This window comes from Danio rerio, chromosome 6 (assembly GCF_052040795.2).
Source record: "Danio rerio strain M-AB ecotype USA chromosome 6, GRCz13ab, whole genome shotgun sequence".
In the NCBI taxonomy this organism is placed as follows: Eukaryota; Metazoa; Chordata; class Actinopteri; order Cypriniformes; family Danionidae; genus Danio; species Danio rerio.
Genome location: NC_141026.1, coordinates 45,452,942 through 45,466,806, shown reverse-complemented (window position 1 = coordinate 45,466,806; position 13,865 = coordinate 45,452,942). Strand labels below are relative to the sequence as shown.

Sequence of the window (13,865 nt, the reverse complement as noted above, 5' to 3'; positions counted from 1 at the left end):
TTTTTCATGATTTTAAATGTAAAAACAAAAATTTATCTTAGGCTATCATAAGTGTGTTTTTTTCGTGATATTGTAAACCATCATAAACCATTAGGTTACTAAGCCTACCCGTAATTTTATTTATTAATTATTTAATTTATTAAGCCTTTTTTAATAGCTTGTTTTCAGGTTATTTTCATTTTAGGGCCATGAGCTACAAGTCAAAAAAAAAAAAAATTATATATATATATATATATATATATATATATATATATATATATATATATATATATATATATATATATAGTTTAATTTTACATGAGCAAAAAGCTGTATAGCCTAAATGACATATTTTTAAAAGATTATCATTCTGCCTACCTGCAGCGCGTGAGAGGTTTCTCGGTTGATCCGCGATAAATCCACTTAAGCACTATATTCCATTTATAACACTGCAAACTTGACTTAATAAACGCAAAAGGCATTTATTATGTGTTATACCTTGACTGCTGCTGCATAATGGGATGTTTCTCTACACAACTGTAAAATTGCGCTTTTTAGCAAAATGAAAGCAAACATTCAAAGGGTTCTGCGTTTTGTCAATTTTAGTTTAATTGTAATAATATTAATAATAATATTAATAAATAAAATTAAAATATTATTTATAGTGTAGCCTACTGTGGGACTGTGCAGTAAACTATTTGTTTTTATTAAAACATTCTATTAGGCTACATCTTCCCGAATTCTAATAAATGACTGGCAGTTGCGTCTCTGCTAAAATTAATTTAACAGCAAATTTCTTATGTGTTTTTTTTCCTTTTAGAGCTCAAGAGAGTTGTGTTTAAATAATTAGTTAACCAAAGCATGTAATGAATTAAGCTGCTCCTTTCATGTCACCCACTTTTCTCCGTTGTGAGTTGAGTGCGCCTCCATCGCCGTGTGCGCGTTTTAAAGGCTATTTACGGCCGCACCTGACCTGACGCGGGGACCGGATCTCTGAACTATGAGACTAGCTTTAATATCACTATTTTCATAATTCAATTGCTATGTCATATATTTTAAAATATTTAAATGTGTGTTCTTAAGGTTGGAACGACGGGAGTGTTACTGGGGGGGCACAAACTCTTTCTGAGGGGGCAATGCCCCCCTTTGCCCCCCCGTAGCGCCGGGCCTGGGGTAGACACAACCAGAAACTATTGCTAACTCTCTAGAGGTGTAGTTAAAAGTGTACAAGCTTGCAACGCAGTTTGTGAATGTTCGTTGGAACGACAGATTTGGAAAACATTAAATCAACAAACTATGTTTGTAATGATGGAAATTGCGACCTTGGTTGGCTAACGATGGTTTTCGGAAACCCACCCCAAGCTAATTTACATGATGCTGACACGTCTTTTGTCTTTACAATGAAACTGAATAGAGACTATATATGTTGTCTAGCTTCATGAATACCCAAAAAGCATAATAAAAACCAGAAGGAAACTTTTTGACTTTTGAAACTAATTAAAAGTAGCTATATATTTTATAGCTAATTTTAATTTCAGTAATCAAATGTCAATTCACAGTTTAGTGGTATTTATAAATCCGCACAGATCTTCTCTCCAGATGTTTTCTCTCTTTTTATATTTCGTTAAGTTGCTGTAATTTTAGAGCTGGTATGAGTCATTTCATCCTTTTGTTTTTCTTTGGGCTCAGCCCTGACTTGTCATTGTTTGTGTAGGACTGGACATGAAAAGGCACACTTAAGCTTGGCACAGGTTGAGAGGTTTTTAAGTCACCAATGAAGCTTGGCTAAAAGTCAGACGAGTTTGCCGCTAATGTTACATTAATGGTTTAAGAGGCATTTTAAAACAGAACTAGTGGTACATCTATATGTTCATATGTATATGTTTTTGCAAAGGGAGTAATGGGCTTTGTTTGAACTCAGATTATAATTCAGAGTCAATGACCCATATGTCAAGAGCATTACACGTCACATGACCCTTTCTTTTTGCATGGTCACTCGTTCCCTGCCCCCGTGGTCACATAGGCTTAAGATCATACACAAACACAAGCAAGCTTTCATTAGCTTTGTCTCTATTCATTTTTTGGGTAATTCCATGTAAATGTTGGATGAAAACCAATATGTGCTTCACATTTTTATATGATAAGATAGCATGAATAAACTGTTGAAAATCAATTCATCTTTATTTATATAGCGCTTTTACAAATTGTGTCAAAGCAACTTAACATTGAAGTTATAGTAAATTGAAACTGTGTCAGTCCAGTTTTCAAAGTTCAATTTAGTTCAGTTCAGTGTGAATACATTTTCACTGTTGAAAGTCCAAACACTGAAGAGCAAATCCATCATTGCGCAGCTCCACGAGTCCCAAACCATGCAAACCAGGGCAACAGTGGCAAGGAACACTTTCGTCAATTGGTGAAATTTGAAGGAAAAAAACTCAAGAGAAACCAGGCTCAGTTAAGCACGATCATTTCTCCTCTGCCAAACTTCTTGTGCAGAGCTGCAGTCTGCGCCGGAGAAGTAGGCATTGCTCTATAGACTGTGTAATAAAGTAGCACATTCTCCACCTTGTTAATTTGACAGATTGCCTTCAATATTAGCTGTTTTTAGTTTAACAAATGTTTTTTGTTGGTTCTGAAAATGTTTTTATATGTACACTGTAACTTCTTATCAAATGAATGTGGATTTTTCAGTTCATTATCCCTTTGAAGTATAAAACACAATACTTTTTGGCAGTCATATCAAAATAGTTATGTGATTAAAGAGTTTTGTTCATTTCTGACCTAGCACAACAAGAGCAAAAGAAACCAAATTTGAAATGTTTAATTGCTTGCGTTTGAAGTTAACCATATAATTACTCATCCTTTATTTCATGATCTTATACACTCCTTTAAATCAATTACCAAACTTTGGTAATTTATACATTTATTACAGATTGCTTATCCAATGCGTACTAGGACTGGACGATATGACAAAATTCTCATAACATGATATATATGTCAACTCATATCCTTATAATGATACATCACGATATATTCAATTAGTAAATATTGACTATATGGTAAGGACTATTTCTTTAATTCATTCATTCATTCATTCATTCATTTATTCATTTATTCATTCATTCATTTTCTTTTCAGCTTAGTCCCTTTATTAATCTGGGGTCACCTCAGCAAAATGAACGACCAATTTATCCACCATATGTTTTACGTAATATGATTTACGATGCCCTTCCAGCTGCAACCCATCACAGGGAAACATCAATGCACTCTTATTCACACACATACACTACGGACAATTTAGCCTACACAATTCACCTATATCACATGTCTTTGGACTTGTGGGGGAAACTGGAGCACCCGGAGGAAACCCAAGGGAGAACATGCAAACTCCACACAGAAATGCCAACTGACCCAGCCGAGGCTTAAACCTGCGACCTTCTTGCTATGAGTCGATGAGGCTACCCACTGCGGCACCACACCACCCCTATTTCTTTTTTGACAATTTAAAGTATATGCTCAAATATGTACTCATACATTATTTTTTCTTTTTTTATGTATAACTTTTAGGCAAATGTTTGATTAAGAATGTAGACATTTTAAATAAATATGAATAAAATATATAATACACTTTACTGCAGGCCTAATGTAAAATATTGATAAAAAAAATTCAAAGTTGGGGCGGCACATTGGCTCAGTGGGTAGCACTATTACCTCACAGCAAGAAGATTGCTGGGTTTGCTTGAGTCGTGTAAGTTTCCTCCGTGTGCTCCGGGTTTCCCCACAGTCCAAAGACATGCAGCATAGGTGAATTTAATAGACTAAATTAGTCCTAGTGTATGAGTGTTTGTGTGAATGATAATCTGTATGGGTGTTTCCCAGTACTTGGTTGCAGGTTCAATGTTGCAGTTGTCGGTTCATTCTGCTGTCGCGACCTCTGATAAATCAGAGACTAAGCCGAAGGAAAATGAATGAATAAATACTTTCAAAGTGCTTTTTCGACCTGCATCCAGATTGGTCATTTAAATGATGAGAAAAGTAAACAATGTACTAAATAAATAAATGATTTAGCATTATATTCAATGATAGACATTTTATTTGGCAGTGCAATATATATTGTCACATTGCACGGCCCTACATGAGTACTCTTTTTTACTATCTGCATTGATCCATAAAGGAGTTAGCTGACTGATATAAAGGCCCATTGGTGCCTGGCACAGTGATGACCTTACAGTCTGACAGCAAACAACACAAGATCTCTGCATGCGTAAGTCTACACTGGACAGGCAGAAAATACATAAGAGGATGTTTTCAGGGATAAGTGGACGGCTTGTTAGCGGGGGACAATACGGCCTTAGGTGGGGGGCAGGGAAGTGATGCCGCATTAAGCTTAAATAATGCTGATGCTGAGTCTGGTGTAAAGCACTTTCAAGAGCATTGTTTTTGGCAAGATAATGTTCAACTCATAGCCAACGAGGCTCTCTGCTGTCCTTGTGGAGCAGCTTTTCCTAATGTATAGCAAATGGTATTGACTCTATGGACTCGTGTCATGATTCAAATATTAAGCGAAGCATTTGAACAAGCATGAAACATTGAGTTAGAAAATGCTTGAAATCAATTTGTAATTTGTCGGAAATTAATTAGACATGCTTTTTTTTATTAAAATTTGAATCATCAGAATAAATAAATAATTTATAAATATAAAAAAGAAGAGCACGTTTTTCATAAAGCTCCATTTTAGTACCAATGTTGTCATCTTTCATAACAAAACAAGATTTATTAGAGCACTGCTTAAATCTTTTATTGGGCTGGGCTGGTCCTGTAAAGGGTTTCTATAGTGACTAATCCAAGCTTAGACAATGGAGCCTGTGTAATTAACAACACCAATAATTCTCTCCGCTAAGACGGCTTAAATGTAGGTCCTTGTTTTTTATAGTGACCAACCCTCTGCTTTTTCTCCGCAGTTGAGCCTCTTTTACCTCAATTTTCTAGTACTGGTACTTTTTTAGACCCGATTGCAATTTTATACAGTTGAAGTCAAAATTATTCGCCCTCCTGTGAGTTTTATTTATTTTTTTTATTATTTCTCAAATGATGTTTAACAGAGCAAGGAATTTTTCACAGTATTTCCTACAATATTTTTTCTTATGGAGAAAGTCCTAATTGTTTTATTTTGGCTAAAAAATATTCAATATCAAGAATTCAATAATAGAATCAATATTATTAGCTCTCGTGAGCAATATTCGTTTTAATTGTCTACAGAACAAACCATCGTTTTAACCAGCCTAATTAACCTAATTACCTAATTAAGCCTTTAAATGTCACTTTAAGATGAATACTAGTGGCTTGAATATCTAGTCAAATATTATGTACTGTCTTCATGACAAAGATTATTAGTAGTGAATTATTGAAACTATTAAGTTTAGAAATATGTTGAAAAAAAATATTTTTTCTATAAAACAGAAATTGGGGGAAAATAAATAAGTCGTTACGTATTGGTGATGCATGAAATACTTTTTTCGGGTCCAAGCTCCCACTCATTTAAATTGAGAAAATATTAATATATGAAAACTTTTTAAGTCATATCACACATTAAAGTGAATTTTATATGAAATCATGTTGTACACTAGAGTCTCTGGACTTGCTGCATCACAGACATCAACATTTTAACAATTTATTAAAAAAGTAAATTACTTTCTGGCCATCTGATCTATCTATCTATCTATCTATCTATCTATCTATCTATCTATCTATCTATCTATCTATCTATCTATCTATCTATCTATCTATCTATCTATCTATCTATCTGTCTGTCTGTCTGTCTGTCTGTCTGTCTGTCTGTCTGTCTGTCTGTCTGTCTGTCTGTCTGTCTGTCTGTCTGTCTGTCTGTCTGTCTGTCTGTCTGTCTGTCTGTCTGTCTGTCTGTCTATCTATCTATCTATCTATCTATCTATCTATCTATCATAAGCATTTGACGAGCCTCCCCACACAGTCTGATATGGTGCTTGGACCCAGAAGCTGCTTTGCGTGACATCACACTTAACAAGCGGATTCAGGAGGGCTAATAGTTCTGACTTTAACTTTATAAACTCTAGGGCTAGGCGGTATGACTAAAGGTTTATATCATGATATAGTTTATATCATATAGTTTATAACGGGTGTCTATGGGCGCTTTAAAAGTACTAATAAGTCTTAAATGCTATTTAACTTGGTATAGTTTTGGATTATAAAATGTAGAGTTTTATGCTAAAGTTTGCCTAAATTTAATCTGCTAATACTGGGATGATGTGTAGTTTATGAAATCAATAAAATCCTGCTAGATTTGACATCACGCTGCTTTGTTTACTACAGTAACCAAGTGTTACGTCCAACGGCAACACTTCCGGCTGTTTTATAGGGTCCTTGATCAAATATGATTAACAAGAATTATTAATATCAATTACAAAATATGTTCTGTAGACAACTGGAAAAAAAATATTGCTTAAGAGGGCTAATGATATTGAACCTGCAGTTAGCTCTCTGCAACTCTCACATAGTCACCCACTGAAGCTAAGCAGGGCTGTGCCTAGTCAGTACCTGGATTGCTAGAAAAAGCTGAAAAGCTAGGTTGCTGCCGGAAGTGGTGTTAGTGAGGCCAACAGGGGCCACTCAACTTCCAATTGAGGATCAACTCTGTGTGGATCCTAACGCTCCAGTATAGGGAAGGGGACTCTAATCAAAGGCCTTTATTTGTCACATACACTTCCATGTAGTCAAATAAACAATCATGTGGTGAAAATAGGACTCCTCTATACTGCTCAGTGAGCGCCATCTTTTGGATGAGAAAACCGAGGTCCTGACTCTGGCAAACACCGACATCCTGGCCAAATTTGCCCACTGGTCTCTATCCATTATGGCCTCCTTAACATCCCTAATATCATAATTGGCTTTATGACTCTCAATCCTCTCCACCAATCAAGCTGTGTGTGGTGTGCAGTCTGGCGCAATATGGCTGCCATCGTGTCATCGAAGTGGATGCTGCACACTGGTGGTGGATTAGGAGATCCCCCCATATGTAAAGCGCTATGAGTGTCCAGAAAAGCGCTATATAAATGTTAAAAAAATATATCATTATTATTATTAATAATAACTTAAAATTTTTTTCAAAATATAAAAACTGCTCTTAATCCAGCCGAAATAAAACAAATAAGCCTTTCTCCAGAAGAAAAAATATTATAAGAAATACTGTAGAAAAAAAAATCCTTGCCAAACATAATTTGGGAAATATTTAATAAATATATAAAAAATCACAGGAGGGCTAATCATTTTGACTTCAACTATATATAACATATTATGATATACATAATATTAATTATTAATATAAAATACTTTATTATAATAAATATATATATTTTTATTTTTATAGAAATAATCACAAGCCACAAGACAAGATAGTAATGCTCATTAGAATGACTAATTCTGGTAATTAATCAACTGTTATCAGTGCATAGACACTGGTGAATCTGGTGAAGCAAGATAGTTTGGTTCTTATTAATTAAGCACGATTGACATTATTCTTTAGCTCTTAAGTGTTTTCATTTGTGAAAAAGAAAAGTGAATTGTGATCTTTATTAAATTTTCAATTGATTTAAAGCAGTGTAAAGGTGATTCGATAAAGGCAGATTGATTATACACAATTAAAGTAATAAAGCTCTATCGGTGGGCAGCTTTCAACAAAAAAAGATTTGTAGTTTCCAATTTCACATGACTATGATTCACTCGGATTATATTAAATTCTATTAGGGCCCAGTGTTGTGCAAAAAGGCCTTTCAGTTATGCAGCTGCACAGCCATTGTGTAAGAAAACATGATGTAAACCCTCAAAAATAAATATAAGCGTTGTAATAGACATGGCGAAGAGAACAATGTGTCCTTACAAATTCAGGTTTACATCAGTTCAAAATCTTTAGGCCCTCTTGTTGAAGTGCTTTTGCTCTTCTTTTTCTTTATTTGTGTCTGTTGTTTTTTTTTCTCTCTGTCCCATTCTAAATCAAATGCTTACATTTTATATATACATATTCTGTAAATGATAACAAAATTCATAATTATGTTCACATATTTTGATTTGACTTTGTTGAATACTTTTAAAGTCACCCTGCCAAGAGGCTGCCAGGACCACATCATTAGATTAGTGGTTAGAAGTGTAGCGGTGTCTAAATCACTATTAGAGTTCATGAAAGCGCGTGTTTACTATATTTTAAAATCTAATTCATTCTTGTGGCAGCAAACACCGTAAAAAGTTTTATGGCAGAAAGTCAAGACAAATATTGCTATGCTGCTTTAACTTATTTTATAACTAAATTTAAAAAAAAAAAATTAAGTTATGCAACGTTTAACTTAATAATTTTAGTCAGTTTGATTGATGTAAGTTGAAATGACTAGAAAAGTTCATTTGATTCGGCTAAAATGTTTAAGGCAGCATATTTATTTACAGTGAAAATTAATTTTCAGCAGTTAGTCATCAGACCTTTAGAATTTAGGTTAACTGGGCAGGTTTGGGCAATTAGGCAAGTTATTGTATGACGATGGTTTGTTCTGTAGACTATCGAAAAAAATAGCTTAAGGGGCTAACAATTTTGACCTTAATATGTTTTTTTTTTTTTTTTTTTTAAACTGCTTTTATTCTAGCCGAAATAAAACAAATAAAACGTTCTCCAGAAGAAAAATAATTCTGACTTTAACTGTATATATTACGCAATATAATTATTTACAATAAATATTTAATATCCAATCAATAACAGTACTTTTGTTTAATCTAGGATATATTTTATATGATTTTTTTATCAATATTTACACTTTCGGTCAAAAGTTTGGGGTCCGCTTTTTTATTATTAATTTTATTTAAAAATGTAAATAAAATTATTCTGTTTATCAAGATGACATTTAATAAATGTAAAAAATGTTGAATTTGTTAAATAATTAATAATAACAACAACAATAATAATAATAATAATAATAATAATAATAATAATAATAATAATAATAATAATAGAGTGATTTCTGAAGGATCATGGGACTCTGAAGACTGAAGTAATGATGCTGAAAATTCATCTTTAAAATCACTGGAATAAATTAAATGATTAAATTATACTCTTCTTTTGAACAGTTTTTTATAGTGCAATAACATTTCACAATTAGTTTTTTTTTTCACAATTTGTACTCTATTTTTGATTAAATAAATGCAGCCTTGGTGAGCAGTATAAGCTTATTTTAAAACATTTAAAAGTCCTACTGACCCCTAACTTTTGACCGGTAGTGTATATTCTGTATATTTTTTACTTAAATAATTGGCTTGCTGAATAAAAAGTATCTCTGTCAAAAAAACAAATTTTACACTTATTCATTGCCATATATTTTTTATACAGCTATGAAATATATTCAATAATTGTATGTGTATGTGTTTGTTTTTTTTTAGATGACGGAGGGTCGGCTGTGTCAGGTGCTTCTCCTGGATGACCGGCAGCTGGAACTGCTGGTCCAGGTACACCAATATAACTTATTTCTCTGAATCAGAAAATAAAACAGACACATAATTAAAGGTAAAATGTGTTCTCCCTTATACAGCCAAAACTGCTGTCTCGAGATCTCCTGGATCTGGTTTCATCACATTTTAACCTGAAAGAGAAAGACTATTTTGGAATCTCCTTTACTGATGAGAGGTAAGTTAGTAAAGTAATTAGTTATCAGTGAATATAAAGTTGTATTTATGATATATTTGCTTTAATAGGCCTACTAAAATATTTTCAATATTAAAGGGATAGTTTACCCAAAAGTAAAAAGCTTATCATTTATTCTCCCTCAACTTACTGCAAACCTATTTGAGCTTCTTTCTTCTGTCAAACTCAAATGAAAATATTTTGAAGATTGATGCAAAACTGCAACCATTGACTTCCACGGTATTTTGTTCCAACTACTGATGTCAAAGACTACCGATTAGCAACATTCTTCGAATTATCTCATATACGGCGGTTAAAATAATTATTGAACACGTCACCATTTTACTTAGAAAACATATTTCTAAAGGTGCTGTTGAATTTAAACGTTCCTCCGATGATGGTAACAACCAAAGATATCCATATATGCAAATAAACCAAACCTAATTAGTTTACAAATTAGGTTATGCATAATGGATGAATAAAGAGAGCTGTAGAAAAGCAGTGAAAGCTCAGACCATCGCTGAAATATCCCAGTAATTCTTCAGCAACCTTCTGCCCTTTGCCATTGTAAATGAATATGAGCTGCTTCAGTCCAACATCTACATTAGCAGGATGATGAAGATGAAACCAGAGTGGACATTTCAGCAAGACAATGATCCAAAACACAGCCAAGAAAACTCTGGGGAATGCTAACTATTTATTCATCCACACAAATCACATATAGAATCATGCATATTTACATAATGGCCATTCAATCAAAGACAGCATCACAGCAGATGCGTGTGTTTCTTATAAAACTTCAATCACAGTATTCAATTCGATTTATTGCCATTCATCAGGGGGCAGAAAAAGTGGCTTCAGCTGGACCGCAGGGTGCTGGATCATGACTTCAATAAAAAATCCGGACCACTTGAGCTCAAGTTTCAAGTCAGGTTAGTTCATACTATCTCATTTGCATAACTATTGTCTGTCCAACAGGGGGCGCCACCAGCACAGCATGAGATATAATGGCACTTTTTCAGCATGCAAAAAGCCCCCCACAGATTTATGGTTTATCTTTGGGACTGGCAATCATTTCTGCTTATTCATATCCTCTTTCTATTAATATGCATAGAATGAATTAATTAGGGCTTATTATGGGAATCAGTTTGTTGTGTATGTGTGTTTTTTTTTAGGTTTTACATTGAAAGCGTTGCATATTTGAAAGACGCTACCACTGTTGAACTGTTTTTCCGGAATGCCAAGATATCAGTCTACAACGTAAGTTATCTGAGTTTTAAAACAGTACCATAGATTAGAGCAACTACTACAATCCACTCTTTAAGTACAGTAATTGACTGTTATTTTATAGCAAAATCCATACTAAAGGTTAATAGAATAACTCCCTGTGTACTCTTATGTTTTCTGCAGCAACCATCATAGATGGTTTTTCCCTTTCATTTTTATTTTGTGAGGCTTTAAAAGAGCTTGGCAGGTGGCTTCCATTAAGTTCTTTTTGATTACGGGCATTTACAGATGACAGCCCTGACACAGCAGGAAGCTGCAGGGTTGGCTGGGTCCTCTCTCGCCGCTTTCAGCTGTAAAGGCTATTATTGAACCAGCAAATCTAATTTCACCTAACACATTTGATAAAGAAAGAAAGATAGCAGGAGTTTAACTTGCCCTCAAAGCTATTGTTGTTTTTTGTGAAGAAGCCATAAGAAATCACATAATTCAGGAATAATCATATTCAGGGTTTTGTTTTTCTGTGCTGCTTTTTCCTGGTTTGATAACAGAAAGAAAAGCTAAATTACATTTTTCACAAAAATGATTATATTATAAAAGTGATTATATTATAAAGAGAAAGTAAGGAAAGCAGTTTTAATGTTGAAGTTGATGCAGAAATGTTCTTTTTTATGGAAGTCAACACGAACATTTAGAAATTTTATTAATGTTTGTTTTTATTTATTTATTTGAAATGGACAGTTTACAATATTGAACATAATGACAAGCTTGTATCTAGCCTATATCTCACAAAGTGGAGCTTTTTGCAGTTATTCACCTCAATTTCTATTCAATTATGAGGTTTGAATACTGCATTTTTGTAACATTTTAAGCTCTAATCTTTGCTGCATTAGCTTGTGGGATTGTGATGATAACCACACTTATTTATGCAGCAAAAATATTTCCTCCAATTTTTTCAAAGTGCTTAGCATACTATGTTACCTTAGAGTGTTAATTTAGAAATGTGTTTAAACTGTAAGTTATTACAGTTTTATAAATAATGTTATATTTTTATAGAATATTATAGAATATAATTTTAAATTAAATTTTTTGAATAAAGAACAAAATACTTATTTTTAAAATACAAATTTATTATGCATCATTAAAAAAGTAATTAGGAATCTGTTAAAACATATAACAATTTAGCCTGTATGCAAATAACAAATTGGCCAGCTTATTTCCTCACTCAAAATTTGTGAATTTAAATAATTAAAATTTTTTATTTTCAGTTTATGATGGCATACGGTCAAAAAACAGACAAATGAGCTCATATAGAGGCCAGACACCTTGGCTACAGGCCTGAATGATCATTATTTGATATTAGAACTGTAATGTTTTAAAATTTTATACAATCAAACATTTATTTGTTGATTTCATGAGTCTTAAAGGAATAGTTTTAGCATTGAAGAACTTTTTTTTCAAACCATGGTCCTCAGTGATACATAAATTGCAATTTAATAGTTACCAGCACTTAGAGAGGTAAAGAAACATATACAAGCTAAACAGAAATGTGAAACAATCTGTCTGTGCGGGGAAAATAATGTTATTTGCAGCATTACTATGGCAATGTATCGTCAGGAGCCACAGTATTAATTTTGATTTGCTTTAAATGTTATTCAAGCAACATGCCTCTCAAAATGCCCTCTTAATTTGCATTATTTAAATCATCAAGGACCACAGTTACATCTAATGTAAAAACGCCACCTACATCTGACCTAAGGCTTAGTAAATGACATAAAATTTTCTTCTGAGTTAGTTATTTTATAGTAGATATGTTATATGGTAGATATTTAAACGTTTACAGCTCTTACAATCAAGTATACATGTATCTTAAATAATGTAATTATTAATATTATTTATACTATACTATCCTATTTATCAACACTGAATTTTTGAGTAATCCTGCATTCCCTTACAAAAGTAAACCATGCTTTTATTAAAGTAAACATGTAGTAATCAAAGTATACAAACAACCATTTATACTAATTGCAGTTTTACAACAAATACTATGGTTAAACTAAGATTAGTGTGTCAAAACCATGGTGCATTTGCAGTTATTTTGGTTTAGCAACAATGTTTTTGTTGTTGTTTGTAGTAAAACCATATTTTTTTCATAAGGGTATAAAATGATATTTATACAATTGCTATTCATTTATTATTGTAAGTATTATAATGTATAATTAATATAGTATATATCACTATTAATTCATTATAAATAAACATTTGAGCAGCCTGTAGTATTCAGTTGTGTGATCTGAGGCCTCACGGGGCGCTGCATATGGCGTGATTGAGTGCTTGAGGGATTTTCCTCGTTGCTGTACAGCGACCCCATGTTGACTGATTAAACATCTACTCTTACAACTGTTGTTTTAAAGCCTCAAACTACTTTCGTCGTTTATTTAAAACTGTCCCTTGGCGATCGTGCGGCTAAAACTGTTTATTTAAATCCATAACGTTTGTTATCATTATTAGCGTTAGCGAGACACCAGAATAACTTTTGATGCACGTTGAAACACGAGAGCGCTGAACCTGCTCTCCGACTGTACCATGGCATTCTGGGGGTGAACCAAGTTATTTATTAAAGGCATTTAGAACATATTGCTGGCTTTTGTGATGCTTAAAATGCTAAATAAGTTTGTTTTCTGAATAAATTGTCAGTCGCTTAATGATAATTGTGCGTGTAATGTAGATAAAGTGATTACTTTCGTACAGACGCCCTGTGTCTGTTTACAAAGATAGTATCGTCCTCAGTGGAACCTGTGTGTGTGGAGACGGTTGTTGCTGGGATAAATAGTAAGATTCGACCTGCCGAAAGCTTTACGAGTATAGATTAATCGTTTTCTCCTCTTTTTTTTGTAACTTACAGGAAAACATTGAAGTGGAGAGTGAGATCGTTTTTAAGTTAGCTGCGTACACTCTTCAGGTGAGTATT

General features: G+C 33.3%; 1 protein-coding gene across 14 annotated transcripts in view; it reads left to right on the top strand.

The window, feature by feature from the left end:
• Positions 1 to 13,865, top strand: part of frmd4ba (FERM domain containing 4Ba) — a 91,611-nt gene that overhangs the window by 37,490 nt on the left and 40,256 nt on the right. For 9 of the 14 annotated variants that reach the window (XR_015494052.1, XM_087257841.1, XM_087257840.1 and 6 more), the window contains exons 2-6: positions 9,430 to 9,495; positions 9,579 to 9,673; positions 10,510 to 10,602; positions 10,846 to 10,930; positions 13,800 to 13,856. Coding sequence is in view for 8 of the 14 variants with exons in the window: in XM_087257841.1 (XP_087113967.1) it covers positions 9,430 to 9,495; positions 9,579 to 9,673; positions 10,510 to 10,602; positions 10,846 to 10,930; positions 13,800 to 13,856 (396 nt within the window). In the remaining 6 variants the exon portion in view is untranslated. Of the gene's footprint in view, positions 1 to 9,429; positions 9,496 to 9,578; positions 9,674 to 10,509; positions 10,603 to 10,845; positions 10,931 to 13,176; positions 13,495 to 13,692; positions 13,857 to 13,865 lie in introns of those variants that run through there. The other 5 variants (XM_087257846.1, XM_087257845.1, XM_087257842.1 and 2 more) reach the window with 2 other exon arrangements.